At 53.1% G+C, this 15,378-nt stretch overlaps 1 protein-coding gene across 2 annotated transcripts in view; it reads left to right on the forward strand.

Annotated features, from left to right (window-relative positions):
* XRCC6 (X-ray repair cross complementing 6) overlaps window positions 1-15,378 on the forward strand; it is a 42,379-nt gene that overhangs the window by 22,631 nt on the left and 4,370 nt on the right. The window contains exons 1-10 of one of the 2 annotated variants that reach the window (XM_004610723.2): window positions 182-372; window positions 1,209-1,302; window positions 1,703-1,815; window positions 2,228-2,366; window positions 3,295-3,549; window positions 5,907-6,090; window positions 8,175-8,361; window positions 11,119-11,287; window positions 12,244-12,405; window positions 14,049-14,178. In XM_004610723.2, the coding sequence (XP_004610780.2) occupies window positions 1,224-1,302; window positions 1,703-1,815; window positions 2,228-2,366; window positions 3,295-3,549; window positions 5,907-6,090; window positions 8,175-8,361; window positions 11,119-11,287; window positions 12,244-12,405; window positions 14,049-14,178 (1,418 nt within the window). In that variant the 5' untranslated portion in view covers window positions 182-372; window positions 1,209-1,223. Of the gene's footprint in view, window positions 1-181; window positions 373-1,208; window positions 1,303-1,702; window positions 1,816-2,227; window positions 2,367-3,294; window positions 3,550-5,906; window positions 6,091-8,174; window positions 8,362-11,118; window positions 11,288-12,243; window positions 12,406-14,048; window positions 14,179-15,378 lie in introns of those variants that run through there. The other variant, XM_055141499.1, reaches the window with a different exon arrangement.

Here is a 15,378-nt window from a genome sequence, read left to right on the forward strand (position 1 = left end):
ATGTGCGGTCCGCGCCGCCGGGCACCTGGGGGGCGGGGCGAGCGGCGGGGGCGGGGCCTGGGCGAACGGGCCCGCGGAAATCGGGGAAGGAAGCCGCGAGCGGGCGGCGCGGGGGGCGTGTCGGGAAAGGGCGTCTCTGTGTGATGACGTCGCGGGCGTTGACTGGGCGAGGGATGCGGGCTCGCGCGTGCTCGGAGCTCCGCCTTCGGTGCCTGTGGCGCTGGCTGTACCTGAACCCGGCGGCGCCGGCCCGTGTTCTGTGGAGGCTGCGGCCCGCTGGCCAGGGCTGCCGGATCTTGCTGGGTCCCTTCGTTCTTTGGCGTCCCCCACCTCCCGCCCCAGCCTCGTCGAGCGGGGCAGAGTCTGCCGGAGGTAGGAGGGCGAGGAGGGGTAGGGACGGCCTTCGATCCCCGTTCCTCGCTCCTTAGGGAGGTGACACCGACTACGGAGGCCCGGCCGTGTTTGAAACTGCCCCAGCTGAGGGGTTGGGGAAGACTCGGGGCCGGGCAGAGAACCAGCGGGGCCCAGCGTGTCTCGACCCAGGATATTCTGAGGGGCCCCGGGCGAAAATCACGTCAGAGAAGGCCAGGGGGCGGGCACCTCAGGGGACGAGGCTGCTCGGACATGCCCGCAGAGCGGAGCAAACCCGGAAGGGGAAGAGGCCGAGGAGAGGAAGGGGCTTTAGAGGACAGCAAGCCTTGAGGTGGGGTCTCCGAGTCCAGAGGGTGCGGGGGTGGGCACTTCCCCTCTGGGAGGATCCCCAGACTCCTGTCTGCAGCTGCTCCGCTCCAGGCCACCGCTGTCCCTATGTTTTATTTATTTATTGGCTTTCTCAGTCACACCCCGTGATGCTCTGGGGTTACTCCTGGCTCTGCACTCAGGAATTACCTGGTGTGTGTGTGTGTGTGTGTGTGGAGGGGGGAACCATCCGGGATGCCGGGAATCGAACCCAGGTGGCCCGTTTGAAAGGCAGACACCCTGCCCGCTGTTGCATTGCTCCCACCCACCCCCCCTCCCCGCTGGCCCTGTAACGTCTGAAGGGGATAGTGAAGGCGGGGCAGCTGCTAGGGTGGTCCCTGTGCCAGAACCCTGAAGGCAGCGCGTCTGCAGCTCTCACCCGGGACCTGAGACCTCAGGACCGCGCTCAGGAGAGGGTCGTTTCAAGGTTTCAGTCAGCGTGTCACTGATCTGAGCTCTGTTTCACCTAGTGAGCCGGCACCAACATGTCAGGGTGGGAGTCTTATTACAAAAATGAGGGCGAAGAAGAGGAAGAGGAGCAAGAGGAGAACCAGGAGCTTGGTGGTAAGGGACCCGTGAAACCTGTCTCTGTGTGGAAGTGGTGTCCCCTCGGCTCTGCCTGCTGTCCTTTGCAGTGAACCCCAAAGGCAGCCTTCTCTCCCCAATTTCAGACCCTCTTCTCTTTGCAAACCTGTCCTAAGCTCTTTAGTCAGGCTCTGGTCTAGTCAACTGAAACTTAGATAGGGTACTGGTAGGTTGATTCAGTGTCCTTATGTGGGGTGTGGTTTCAAGGGTGTTTACCTTCTCATAGTTGATTAAATTCTATTTTTACTCTATGTCCTCTTCTCTATTTGTTCTGTATCACTGGTAAAGACAAATACAAATATGAACCGTAAGTATAAATTGGTTTTATATGAATGGTAGTCATCAATATGATTTTTTTCCTTCCATTTTCCCCCCGTAGGTGAATATAAATATTCGGGAAGGGATAGTTTGATTTTTCTTGTTGATGCTTCGAGGGCCATGTTTGACTCTCAGGGTGAAGATGGATTGACTCCTTTTGATATGAGTATCCAGGTGAGACTGTTTTTTATTTAACTGAATGAAAGTATTCAGGCTGGAGCACATGAAAGCATGTGGGAGGCTGACGTTCAATCCCTGTCACTGCATGCACCCTAACACACACCCCCAACCCCCAAGCACAGAGCCAGGTGTAGTTTCTGACAAACAAAAACAACAAAACAAATAAGAGAGAGAGTGTGTGTGTCCGTCCGTCCCAGAATGTGTGTGTGTGTGTGTGTGTGTGTGTGTGTGTGTGTGTGTGTGTGTGTGTCCCCGTCCCAGGATATGTACCCATACTTGTAGCTGGAAAAGTGTAGCAGTGTTGGAGTACAGATGTGCAGTCTGGATTTGAACTTTGACTCTAGGAATATTTTGTCCTGTGTCTGGGACTCCCGACACCGTAACAGTGTGAACCCGTGTGTTCCAGTGCATCCAGAGCGTGTACACCAATAAGATCATCAGCAGTGACCGGGATCTCCTGGCGGTGGTGTTCTATGGCACAGAGAAGGAGAAAAATTCTGTGGATTTCAAACATATTTATGTTTTACAAGAGTTGGACAGTCCAGGTCAGTAGCTTCCTAAGTTCTGCTTTCTCTTATGTGAACAAAGAGGGGTGCAGAGGGGTTTGAGAGAGACTACGGGGGTCAGGTGCTTGCCTATCATGTGGCTGACCAGGGTTTAATCCCCGGCAACCCATAAGATCCCCTGATGATGCCTACGCTCAGAGTGAGGAGGGAATCCCTGAGTGCAGATCCTGGAGTAAGCCCTGAGCACTGCCAGGGGGCCCCCAGATGAGAGAGGGGTGTGTCGGTCATCCTGACTTTGGTGTCTGGGCACACTCAGAAATGCCATGACCACTTCCCAGACCCAGATGCCGCCTCTCAGCAGAAAGCCACACATGGGGAAGTTCTCTTTCCACTACTATGATGTATGTTTTTTATGTATGTTTTTTGGATAGGGTTGGAGGCGGGGGTGCAGTTTGGGCCCCGGCTGGCGGTGCTTGGGAGCTGTTCATGGTGCAGTACTTGGGGGTCACTCTTGGCAGTGATCAGGGAACTGTGGGTGCAGGGATGGAAGCCGGGTTCTCTGCAGCAGGGCCTGCTGCGGTCTCTCCCTCCGTCCCTGCAAAGTTGTCTGTTGGGGGCAGAGCACGCCGTATACCAGATGTGCTGAAGTGGGCCCAGGGGCTTGGTCAGAGTGAGCTCAGAGCTCAGACTCTTGGAACTGTGGCACCTGGGTGGTGCTGACTGCAGTGCGCTTTCGGGCTGTGGCTCAGTGGTTGAGCGCCTGCCTTGCCAGCATGAGGTCCTGGGTTTGATCCCTGGGCTCGCTAATAGTAAAATGAGGCAAGCCTGTTATGCTCCCACACATGGGGCCTCTCGTTGGGGTTAGGGAGCCTTGGGGAAGGCCAGGACCCTGGCCCTCTGGTATCCTGGAAAGTGGCTGCTGGCAGTGCCCCGACATTCTCCCTCTTGACCCTCTGTTTCCGATCAGGTGCTAAGCGAGTGCTGGAGCTGGACCAGTTCAAGGGGCCACAGGGGAAAGAACACTTCCAGAAGCTGCTTGGCCACGGGGCCGAGTACTCCCTAAGCGAGGTGCTGTGGGTCTGCGCCAACCTCTTCAGCAGCGTTCAGGTCAAGATGAGCCACAAGCGGATCATGCTGTTCACCAATGAGGATGATCCCCACCGCAGCGACAGCGCTAAAGCCAGCCGGGCCAGGACTAAGGCCGGGGACCTCCGGGACACCGGTGGGTATTGCTCCCTTCCCCTTGTCATTTGGCCCTCACTGTGTCTTATCGCTGATGTCAGATGTTTGCTTTTCTCCACTCAGAGTAAGATGAGAGGTAACGGGGGCTGGGGAGAAAGTTGTGCATTCCCACCGGAAACAGCCTTCCTCCTCGCTGTGCAGAGGATTCTCCACTGGGCTGACTTTGCTTTTTTTTTTTTTTTTCCTCTTTTTGGGTCACACCCGGCGATGCACAGGGGTCACTCTTGGCTCTGCACTCAGGAATTACCTGTGGCGGTGCTCAGGGGACCATATGGGATGCTGGGAATCGAACCCAGGTCGGCTGCCTGCAAGGCAAATGCCCTACCTGCTGTGCTGTCACTCCAGCCCCTGACTTTGCTTTTTATTTATTTATTTATTTTTAATTAAAAAATTTTTTTTGGGCCACTTGGCTGTGCTCAGGGATCACTTCTGGTGGGGCTCAGGGAGCCCATATGAGTTGTTGGGGATCAAACCCAGGTTGGCCACTTGCAAGGCAAATGCTCTACCCACTCTACTACCACACAGACCTCCAGACTTTGCTTTTTAAAAGTGCATTTCTGGGGGGCCACAGCGATAGCACAGCGATTGCACACGGCCGACCCGGGTTCAATCCCCGGCATCCCATATGGTCCCCCAAGCACTGCCAGGAGTAATTCCTGAGTGCAAAGCCAGGAGTAACCCCTGAGCATTGCTGGGTGTGACCCAAAAAGCAAAAAAAAAAAGAAGTGCATTTCTGGGCGAGAGCAGAAGTACAGCAGGTAGGATATTTGCTTTGCCCGTGGCCAACCTGAGTTCAGTTCCTACCATCCCGTATAATTCCCTGAGCACCGCCAGGAGTGGTTTCTGAGTGCAGCCAGCAGTAACCCCTGAGCACCAGCAGGTGTAACCCCAAAAGCCAAAAAAAAAAAAAAAGTTCATTTCTACTTTGGCCAGGGGAGGTTTGGACCACATCCAACTGTGCTCAGGAATTACTCCTGGCTCTGTGCTCCGGAATCTCTCCTGGCAGTGCCCAGGGCACCATATGTGGTGGCAGGTATTAAGCCTGGGTTAGCCATGTGCAAGGCCTTATCTATTTATTATACTATCTTTATGCCCCTAAGATTAATTTACTAGTTTCTTTTAAAATATCTAACTGGATTTTTAGAAATTGAGCAGGAGCAATAGTATAGCAAGTAGGGCCCCTGCCTTGCATGTGGCTGACCTGGGTTCGATACCTGGCACCCCATAAGTTCCCTGAACAGTCCAGGAATGACCTCTGAGTGCAGAGCCAAGAGTAACCCCAAAGCACTGCCAGGTGTGGCCCCAAACCAAACAAAAATCTAATTGCTTTCATTAGTATTTCACCCTTTGATCTAGTTCCGAGGGAACCTTGTTTAGTTTTGCTCTGGGGGCCACAGCCTGTGATGCTCAGAGGCTGTTCCAGGCGCTAGGCTTGGGGATTGCTGCTGGGATGTTCAGGGCCCTAAGGCCAGGGATTGAACTCTGACCTCCCACATGCAAAGTATGCTTTCAGCCTATTTAGCTCTTGTCCTAGTCCTGGGGATTGTTGAAACATGTGTCTGCAGGACAGGAATGTGGCTTAGGGGTAGAGCTCATGATTTGCATGTGTGAAGTGTGGGTTTGATCCCTAGCACAACCAAGAAATAAAAGTACAAAAATAAAAGCACGCTTGAGCTGAGTAAGGAACCTCCCTCGCTTTGCTGCGATTAAGCCCACCTGCTTTTTCCCCAGCAGCCTCCTCGGTATTGTCTGCAGCCCCAGGCATCTTGGAGAACCCTTCCAGAGGGTCATTTATGCTGTCCCTAGTCTCAGGCTCCAGACAGGGTCCACACTGGCCATCACCATCTCCATTGGTACCTAGAGGCAGCACAAAAAGTATGTGGGGGTCAGGGACCAGCTGGGTTAAGGTGCTGACCTTGCAAGTCACTTGCCTCGGTTGTATCTCAGCACTGCCCGGAGTGATCCCTGAGCACAGAGCCAGAAGGCAGCCCTGAACATTGCTGGGTGTTCAAAACCCCAAAACAAAGAAGCATGTGAATGAGACCCTGCCCAGGCCATGTTCGAGGTCCTCATGTGCCACATCTGCACATGTACAGGAAGGGGGGCTCAGCCGAATCAGTGTGACGAGTCTGAAGAAGTTGTGGCTGAAGTGACTCCTCCCAGATTGCTGCAGGGCCACATACATCCTGACTTCCTGGTTGTGGCTGCTGGACAAATATGTCCCAAAGTGTCTTGATGCTGCCCCTCCTGAGTCTCCCTGTAACCCCTGTTTCCCGTGTCCTGGAGTTTTACCTGCTAAAACTGTTGATTCCCCCTTGGTTTTGTATGTCTGCCCAGGAATCTTCCTTGACCTGATGCATCTGAAGAAAGACGGAGGCTTTGACATATCCTTGTTCTACAGAGATATCATCAGCATCGCGGAGGATGAGGACCTCGGTGTGCACTTTGAGGAATCCAGCAAGCTCGAAGACCTGCTGAGGAAGGTTCGAGCCAAAGAGACCCGAAAGCGTGTGCTCTGCAGGTGAGCACGCTGAGCGCAGAGCCAGGAGTAAGCCCTGAGCACCACCAGGTGTGCAACCCCTATCCCCAAACCAAAACAAAAAGAGCAAGAGCTCGATAAACCCTTGTTATTATCATGGTTCAGGTCTGTCGTTCTGAGTTCGAACATGCTGGATGACGCCATTAGAAGCCAGATCGTCAGATGCTACTTAGTGCTTTAATAAAATCTGAAGGGCTTTTTGTTTTTTTCTCATTTATTCTGCCAGTGCTTCTTTTTTGTTTGGGGTCACACTCAGAGATGCTCAAGGGTTACTCCCAGCTCTGCACTCAGGAATTACTCCTGATAGTGCTTGGGGGACCATATGGGATGCTGGGGATTGAACCCAGTCGGCCATGTGCAAGGCTAACCTTCTGACTATAGCTCTGGCCTCCAGTGCTTCTTTTTAAAGAGCATCAGTCCTCCAATTTATTTTATTTTATTTTTGCTGGGGATTAAACCCAGTTTTCCCTAAAACACATGCACTTTACCACTGACACTGAGCCATATGCCAGCACAGCTCCACACTTGACATTTACGGGCTGTAACAATTTTTAAATATTTTTATCTTTATTTTATTTATTTACTTATTTATTTGCTTTTTGGGTCACACCTGGCGTTGCACAGGGATTACTCCTGGCTCTACACTCAGGAATTACCCCTGGCGCTGCTCAGGGGACCGTATGGGATACTGGGAATCGAACCCAGGTTAGCTGCATGCAAGGCAAAAGCCCTACCCGCTGTTCTATTGCTCCAGCCCCTTTTAAATATTTTATTTTATTTTTTGCTTTTTGGGTCACACCTAGCGATGCACAGGGGTTACTCCTGGCTCCCTTTTAAATATTTTAAAAGATTATTTGTTTATTGGATTTTAAGCCACAAATGATTTTGATCACGGGCTAGTCTTGGCTCAGTACTTGAAGCTCACTCCCAGTTCAGGACATGTTTGGTGCTGGGGGTCGAACCTCGAACTTCCACATGCTAAGCCCACTGAGCTTTCTCTCTGGCCTGCTAGAACAGTGGACAATAGGAAGCCATCAGCTAGTTGATATAGTGGTGCCCAGCCATTACCAATTACCATTACTCATCTGTAGCTACATCAACAATTTCTGAATTGAGGGGCTGGAGCGATAGCACAGTGGGTAGGGCGTTTGCCTTGCACGCTGCCGACCCAGGTTCAATTCCCAGCATCCCATATGGTCCCCTGAGCACCGCCAGGAGTAATTCCTGAGTGCAGAGCCAGGAGTAACCCCTGTGCACCGCCAGGTGTGACCCAAAAAGCAAAACAAAAAAACAAACAAAAAAACCCCAACAATTTCTGAATTGAATTAAGGCATATCTGGGGCATCTCCAGGAACCAAATCCTGCATTAGGATTTTACCTCAAACCAATGTTTTTTCCACTGTGTGACCTGATAATACCAATATCTTTGACTCAGCTATCATTTATTTAAAATTGACTCTTTTTGTGTTTGGTTTTAGTGTTCTATTTGTGTGTGTGTGTGTGTGTGTTTGGGCCATGTGTGACAGTGTTGTTCTGGGGTTACTCCTCGCTCAGTTCTTGTGCTGTGCTCAGAGCTTTGGGGGACTGTGTAGTACTGGGGACCCACCTGGGGCTCTTGAGTGTGCAGTATGTGCTCCCATGCTCTGAGCCAGCTCCCTGGCCTAAGTGTGTATCACAAATTTTAAGTAGTTAATCTGTCTGAAACGAATTTAAGACTTGGAAAAATTTTGCTTTAGGGACATTTTTGTTTGTTTTGACTCCATACTTAGCAATGTCCAGGAATTAATCCTGGTTCTGTGTTCAAGAGTCACTTGTAGCGGTGCTTGGGGGACCAAATGTGGTCAGCCACATGTAAGGCAAGTGCCTTTCCCCTATACTCTTTCTTCAGCTCTTTTTTGTTTTGGTTTTGAGGCCACACCCAGCAGTGCTCAGGGGTCATTCCTGGAGGAGTTCAGGGGACCATATGGGGTGCTGGGTATTGAACTCGGACCGGCTACATCAAGGTCAGCATCTTTCCCGCCTGTACTATCACTCTAGCCCCTGTGCATGTCTATTTTCTCTTTCAGGTTGAAGTTTAAACTCAACAAAGATCTAGAGTTCACAGTTGGTGTTTATAATATGGTCCAGAAGGCTTACAAGCCAGCTCCTGTCAAGCTCTACCGAGAAACAAATGAGCTCGTGAAAACCAAAACACGGACATTTAATGTGAACACGGGCAGTTTGCTTCTGCCTAGTGATACCAAGCGCTCTCAGGTAGGCTGCCTCGGCCTTCGATAGTGTCTCTTTGGGGAGTGGGCTGGGGGGAGATCCTGGCAGCCCAACACTGGTCTGAAGTGCTGTTCACTTCTGAAGCGTGTGCACAGATGCTGCTATTGGGGATTGCGGTACATGGACCAGTGATGATCAGGAGCCAGACAGAAATGCTCAGGAGTAGAGAGAGATGCCCAGGAGCAGAGAGTGATGCCCAGGAGAGGAGATAGATGCCCAGGAACAGAGAGAGAGATGCCCAGGAACACAGAGAGATGCCCAGGAACAGAGAGAGTGATGCCCAAGAACAGAGAGAGATGCCCAGGAGCAGAGAGATACTCAGGAACACAGAGAGATGCCCAGGAACACAGAGAGATGCCCAGGAACACAGAGAGATGCCCAGGAACAGAGAGAGTGATGCCCAGGAACAGAGAGAGTGATGCCCAGGATCAGAGAGTGATGCCCAGGAACAGAGAGATGCCAGGGAACAGAGATGCCCAGGAATAGAGATAATCAGGAGAGAAAAGAGATGCCCAGGAGCAGAGAGAGATGCCCAGGAGAGGACAGAGATGCCCAGGAGGAGAAAAAGTGATGCCCAGGAACAGAGAGAGATGCCCAGGAACAGAGAGAGATGCCCAGGAGTAGAGAGTGATGCCTGGGAGCTGAGAGCGAGATACCCAGGAGTGGAGAGATGCCCAGGGCAGAGAGAGTTATTGGTGCCAAGGAGCAGCGAGAGAGGTTCAGGAGTAGGCGTGTGATGCTCGGGAGCATAGAGAGATGCCCAGGAGCAGCGAGAGTGATGCATAGAGAGTGATGCCCAGGAACCAGAGAAGAGTTGGTGCTTGAAAACTTGAGGCCTCGATCCTTGGCAGGTTTACCTGTCTGTAATTCCTTTCTCCTGCAAGGTCAGTGCCCTCCCCCCTGTACTCTTTCTCTCTCTCTAGCCCTATTTGTGGGTTTTTAAAAAATTATTGGCCATCTCAGTACACAGAAGCTAATCTTGGCTCTTTGCTCAGAAGTGCTCCCTAGTGGTGCTCAGGGGGCGTATATGATGCCATGGACCTGGGCTGAGGTCGACTGAATGCATGGCTAAGGCTAACTTCCACACTCCTCAGGGCCCACTTCTGTCCTCCTGGCTCTGAGTCTGGGGTCACTCCTGGTGGCGCTGGTGACTGAATGCTGACTGGGCTAAGCACCTTAACCCCTGTGCTGTCTCTCTCACCTCCAGAGCAGGTTACTCTCAAAGATGGTCTTCAAATGCAGAACGTTTCTGATGGGTGTGGAGATGAACACACATGGCAGTCAGTGCTCAGGGGGATCACGCCTGTGTGGGAATTGAACCCAGGCCTCCTGCATGCAAAGCCTGTGCTCTAGTCCATTAAACTGCCACTGCTTCCCATGCCAAACACTTTTTTTTGTTGTTGTTGCTGTTTAAATATTATTATTTAAAAACTTCTTTAAAGTAAAAAAGATTTTATTTGGGAGATTTTAGGAAGGGGAAGGAGGGAGAGAAAGAGTAACGCGCTCAAGAGAGAACGCAGGCTTCTCTTTTGAATGTATGTAGGGAGCCCCTACACATATCCCAGTATTAGATATGGAAGCATGAAAGGACACATCTCAAGAGGGGAGGTGCGGGCAACACGTGTGCTTGGCCACATGGGCACAAGCAGCACATGGGCTCAGGCAGCATATGCACCTTTATTGTTTTAGGGCCACACTCAGCAGTAGTCAAGGCTTACCCCTGGCTCTGTGCTCAGGGATCACCCCTGGAGGGGCTCAGGGGACCAGATGTCATGCCAGAGATTGAATCGGGCTCTGCCGCGTATAAGGCAAACACCCTACCCACTGTTTTATGCTCTAGCCCAGAGAACATTTTCTTCCCTCATTTTCTCACTGTGGTTCAGTCTGTAGAAGGGTTTGATATCTAAAATTAAATTCAAGTGAGTCATCCCTCCTTTAATTATGTGAAACGTGGGAGAGATTTTGTATAATTTCAGTACTTAGATCAGTTACATGCCAATTAAATATTGTTTTGATTCAACCCATGAGATTCTTTTTGACGATGTCAGGGATGCAACCCAGGGCCTGACACGTGTGAGGGAAGCGCTCTCCTGCCAAGCCACCCCCAGCCCCACGAGATGCTTCTTGGAGCTCACAGTTGAAGGCAGAGTGTTTGCACTCAACTTTCTGAAGGAGGAGATAATTTTTTTTTTCTTGGCAGAGGGTGGTTGGATTTATGGGCTGTACCACTCCTGGCTCTCATACCACTCCAGTAGGGCTTGGGGGGGGGGGGGGTCCCCAACTGGTGTTGGGGATCAAACCTGGGTCAGCCATGTGCAAGGCAAGCACCCTACCCACTGTGCTGTCTGGTCCCCAAATTTAAATATTTAAAATTGGTTTTGTTTTTCTTTTTTGGGCCCCACTTTCCCCAATAGTGCTCATTGGCTCGTGACCACTCTTGGCTAAACTGGCCCAATGGTGCTTAGTCTAATGGTTTGGTACTTGGGGACCACCAGGGCCCAGTGGTGCTGGGCTCACACTCGGGGCCTTGGGCGTGCAGAGGATACGCTCCCCTGCTTCGTGCCTTCTCTTTGGGCCTGGGATTCGCCCTCCAGGCCTTTCCAGGCACACAGCAGGGCACAGATGTCGGGCTCTGCAGGCTGATGATAACCGAATGGACTGAATTTCCTTCCGTGGTGAGAGCTGGGAAGCCCACTCCCCACTCCAGCTCTTGTCGCCCTTCGTGCTCTGGCCCCACTGCAGGTCTATGGGAACCGGCAGATTGTTTTCGAGAAGGAGGAGACAGAAGCACTGAGGCGCTTTGATGAACCGGGCTTGGTTCTCATCGGCTTCAAGCCCTCGGTCATGCTGAAGAAGCACCAGTACCTGAGGCCCTCCCTGTTCCTGTACCCCGAGGAGCACCTGGTCAACGGTAGGCGGGAACACAGGCTGGCGCTGCTGGGAATGGGGATGGGGGGGGGCACCAAGGGGGCATTTTGTCAGTCCCTGCAGGGCCCGGGGGACTGTGAGGTGCTGTGGCTTGAGCTCAGGCCAGCGCCTCCCCTCTGCACCTGCACAATCTGCTGTAGCAGCCGCTGGACCGTCTCTGAAACTATTTCATGCTCAGATACTTTTTTGAAGTGTGGGACTAAACGCAGTTGAAGAGCTCTCTTGAGGCCCTTCAATATTTGTTCATTGTTTTTTGGGCCACAGCCAGCGATGCTGATGCCTTACTCCTGGCAGCACTCAGGGGACCTCTTGGGTTGGGGGATAGAACCCCGGTTAGCTGCATGCAAGGCAAGTGCCTTACCCCAGGATCACAGTGTAACTCTCCAGGAGGGCGCTGTGGAAGTAGCATGGTTTATGCCTAATTCATATGGAATTCTTTCTCTGAGGCCTTGTATAGACAGTTTGGCACAACAGAAGCCAGGACCGGGGCCAGGACTCAAGAAGCTGCGCATGTGCCTCGCAGGCACTCCCCAGGGGTTCCAGCGTCAGCACCCTGTGGCCCCTGGGCACCCCCAGGCGGGGCCTCCACAGTTAAAAAAAAAATTAGCTTTCCCCCACCCTGCCAGCAGCAGAGGAAGCCTGGGACATGGCGCTTGCGCTGGCAGGAGCCAACAAGCCACCTAACGTGACTGCTGCTAGGGCTTATGTCCTCTGCCGGGTGTCAACTGCCCTTTAGGGACGGAACGTTCCAGGCACCTACCTCTTGCCCCTCAACTCTGGGACACTCATCCCTCTCCCAGGCACGGGTCACGAGTTCTTCTAAGAAAATGGAAGAGAAAATGGGGAATCGGCCAGTAGGTGGAGTGGGTGGGCGGGCGGGCGGCGGGGCACCCCAAGTGAGCCGGGAGGCACCTGAGTGGGGTCGGGCCTGCTCTGCAGGAAGCTCCACCTTGTTCCACGCGCTGCTCACCAAGTGTCTGGAGAAGGACGTGGTGGCCCTGTGCAGGTACACGCCCCGCCAGAACATTCCTCCTTATTTTGTGGCCTTGATGCCCCAGGAAGAGGAACTGGATGACCAGAAAGTTCAGATAACGCCTCCAGGTATGTGGCCGACAGCTTCCCAGGGGGCTCGCTTGGGGCTTGCTTGGGCTTTGGGGTCCCACGTCAGACTTGCTGTGGGGAAACGTGTGGTTTGAGGATTTCAAGGTGAGCGGCTGCAGAGGTAGCCACATTTCAGAGTCAGCGCAGCCTGTAGCTGCCAGGGTCGGGGGTGGCCAGGCTTAGGGCCCGCTGGCACCCTTCTTCACTGAGAACCATTGTCCGGCTGCCTGGTCTGTGCCCGCCGAGGCAGAGAGGCATTGTGGGAAGACTGGTTTCTGTTTGCTTTGTTTGTTTGTAGGGGCCCCACCTGCCACTGCTTGGGCCCCCGTGGTGGTGCCTAGTGTCAGAGCCTGGCATGCCAGGCTGCATATCTCCTCCTCCTGGCTTGTGACGTCAGGCCTGGCTCTCTTAAGTGTAAGAGCCTGCCCCATCTCCTTCCTACTCTTCTCTGCCCCTCGTTAGCCTGCTGCCTCTGGGCGCCGTTACAGCTTTTCTGTTTGTAACTTTCCCTGGAGGTTGAGAGGCCACACCTGGGCTCCTGGTGCTTTGAGGAAACGGTGGGTCGCTATTGAAGGGCCTGACACCGAGTGGCCAGCAGGGGGAGCCTCCTGCCTGCCGCCTTCCCTTCCTCCCTCCCCGCCCGCCCTCCGCCCTCCACCGGGATCCCTCTAACCCTGCTCTGCACTCTCAGAGCGAGGACCTGCGCTTCACCCTCCCTCAGTTCCAGCCTCACACTCCGCTCTGCACCTCTGCCTGAGTTTCTGCAGCCCTCGCCTCAGTAGCTGCTTAACTAACGGGTGCTCCGTGCCAGGGCACATCCCCAGCCCCGGGGGGACAGCAATGTCTGTACACACATACACATATATACATGTAAACACACAGATGTAACACGTATATATTTATAACTAGTGGCGCCAGAGGGAGGCTTTGGGGTGGGTGAGAGCGAGGGGCTGGCTCTTTATGGCTTAGTGCCCTGGCATTGCCAGCAGGGCTAGTAGTGGAACCCTATAGCCCGAGAGCACTGACCTCTTCCCTTTTAATTGTCAATTTGGAGGTGGATATTGGGGCAACTTGGGGCGTGTGGGAGGCAGGCAGTGTGGGCATCAAACCCACCTGGCCCCTGGCAGCTGAGTTCTCTCTGAGAGCTGCTGGCTGGACCCCTGCTTCTTTTGGAGCATGTGGCAGGGGAGGGGGAATAGAGGGCAGAGATGGCCCTCAGGGACTTCAGGGTCTTGGCCCAGCTAGCCCTGGATGCACTGGAAAGGCCTGTGGCAGTCCAGTTGGTGTACCCTTTATGCCTCGGGTCTCCTGTGCTGTCTCCAGTGGGTGATCATATTTGTTTTGGGGTCACACCCAGCAATGCTCAGAGGTTACTCCTGGCTTTGCGCTCAGGAATTACTCCTGGTGGTGTTCGGGGGACCATATGGGATGTCGGGGATTAAACCGGGGTCGGCTTCATGCAAGGCATTTGCCCTCCCAGCTGTACTATGGCTCTGGCCCCTCCAGGGGGTGACCATGGAGAAGGGGGTTGGCAGGGACCCGTCCTAGTGCCCGGGACAGAGGCAGGTGACTTTGGAGCAGAAATAGACAGCTCAGGAACTGAAACCTTTTGTTCAGAGCTGCCTCCACGCCTCTTTCCCCAGGCTTCCACCTCATCTTCCTGCCCTACGCTGATGACAAACGGAAGGTGCCCTTCACCGGCAAAGTCTCAGCGACCCCAGAGCAAGTGGACAAGATGAAGGCGATTGTCCAGAAGCTCCGCTTCAAATACCGGTGAGCGAGCCGAGGAGTCTTGCTGCGAGTTCACGTACAGTGGAGGCGGGGCGTGTGGTTTGGTGCTCTGGAGATAATTGAGGGTCACGTTTTGTTCTGGTTTTTGTTTGGTGTGGGCACACTTAGTGATGCTGGGGGCTACCCCCCACTGTGCCCGAGGATCACTCCTGGCAGTGCTCAGCCCGTTGCTTTCTGGAAGCGCTCGAGCAGGGCAAGTCGAATCAGAGTGAAGACCCTGGGGCGGTGCTTACTGGGCAAGTTTTTAAAGCAGCAGCAGAAAGGGACTGGGGAGATGGCACAGAGGGCCGGACCCAGCACCATGTACCTGCTGAGCCAACTTTTGGGAGGCACAGAACAGCAGCAGCAAGGGGTCGCCAGACGTTCCCCCTCCTCTCCCTCCCTCTGTCCTCGCCTGGACCACCCTTCATCTGTCTGTGCACAGCTTCCAGTGCTGGGTTGCCACTGTTGGCTTTTATTTTTAAGTCTAGTTCAGTTTATTTTGGGGGCCTTGGGGACCATATCTGGCAGTACTCAGGAACCGGTTCTGCCTCTGTGCTCAGGAGGAATATATGTGATGTTGGGGTTTGAACCTAGTTAGTTGAGGCAGCTGTGGGCACAGCAAGTGCCTGACCGCCTCTGCCGGCTCCTCAGCTGTCATCGTTTGCTTTCTAGTCGGCTTTTGGATCTCTAGCATTAGCTAAGTTGAAAATCAGGTCAAAAGGGGGTCTACTTAGAGAGAGTATGGGGGAAATTGTCTGCCATAGAGGCAGGGGGAGGGGTGGGATGGGGGGATACTGGGGACATTGGTGGTGGAAAATGTGCACGGGTAGAGGGATGGGTGTTTGATCATTGTATGACTAAAACTCAAACATGAAAGCTTTGTTCTTTTTTTTTTTTTTGCTTTTTGGGTCACACCCAGCGATGCTCAGGGGTTACTCCTGGCTTTGCACTCAGGAGTTACTCCTGGCGGTGCTTGGGGGACCATATGGGATGCCGGGGATCGAACCCAGGTCGGCCGCGTGCAAGGCAAACGCCCTACCCGCTGTGCTATCGCTCCAGCCCCTCAAACATGAAAGCTTTGTAACTATATCTCACAGTGATTCAATAAAAAAAAGAATTAAAATGTAAAAAACAAGGAGGGGTCAACTGTATAGTGAATAGAGTTAGGATTAAAATAGAATCGAGGGGGTGGAGCGATAG

The sequence above is a fragment of the Sorex araneus genome, chromosome 6 (genome assembly GCF_027595985.1).
Source record: "Sorex araneus isolate mSorAra2 chromosome 6, mSorAra2.pri, whole genome shotgun sequence".
NCBI lineage: Eukaryota > Metazoa > Chordata > Mammalia > Eulipotyphla > Soricidae > Sorex > Sorex araneus.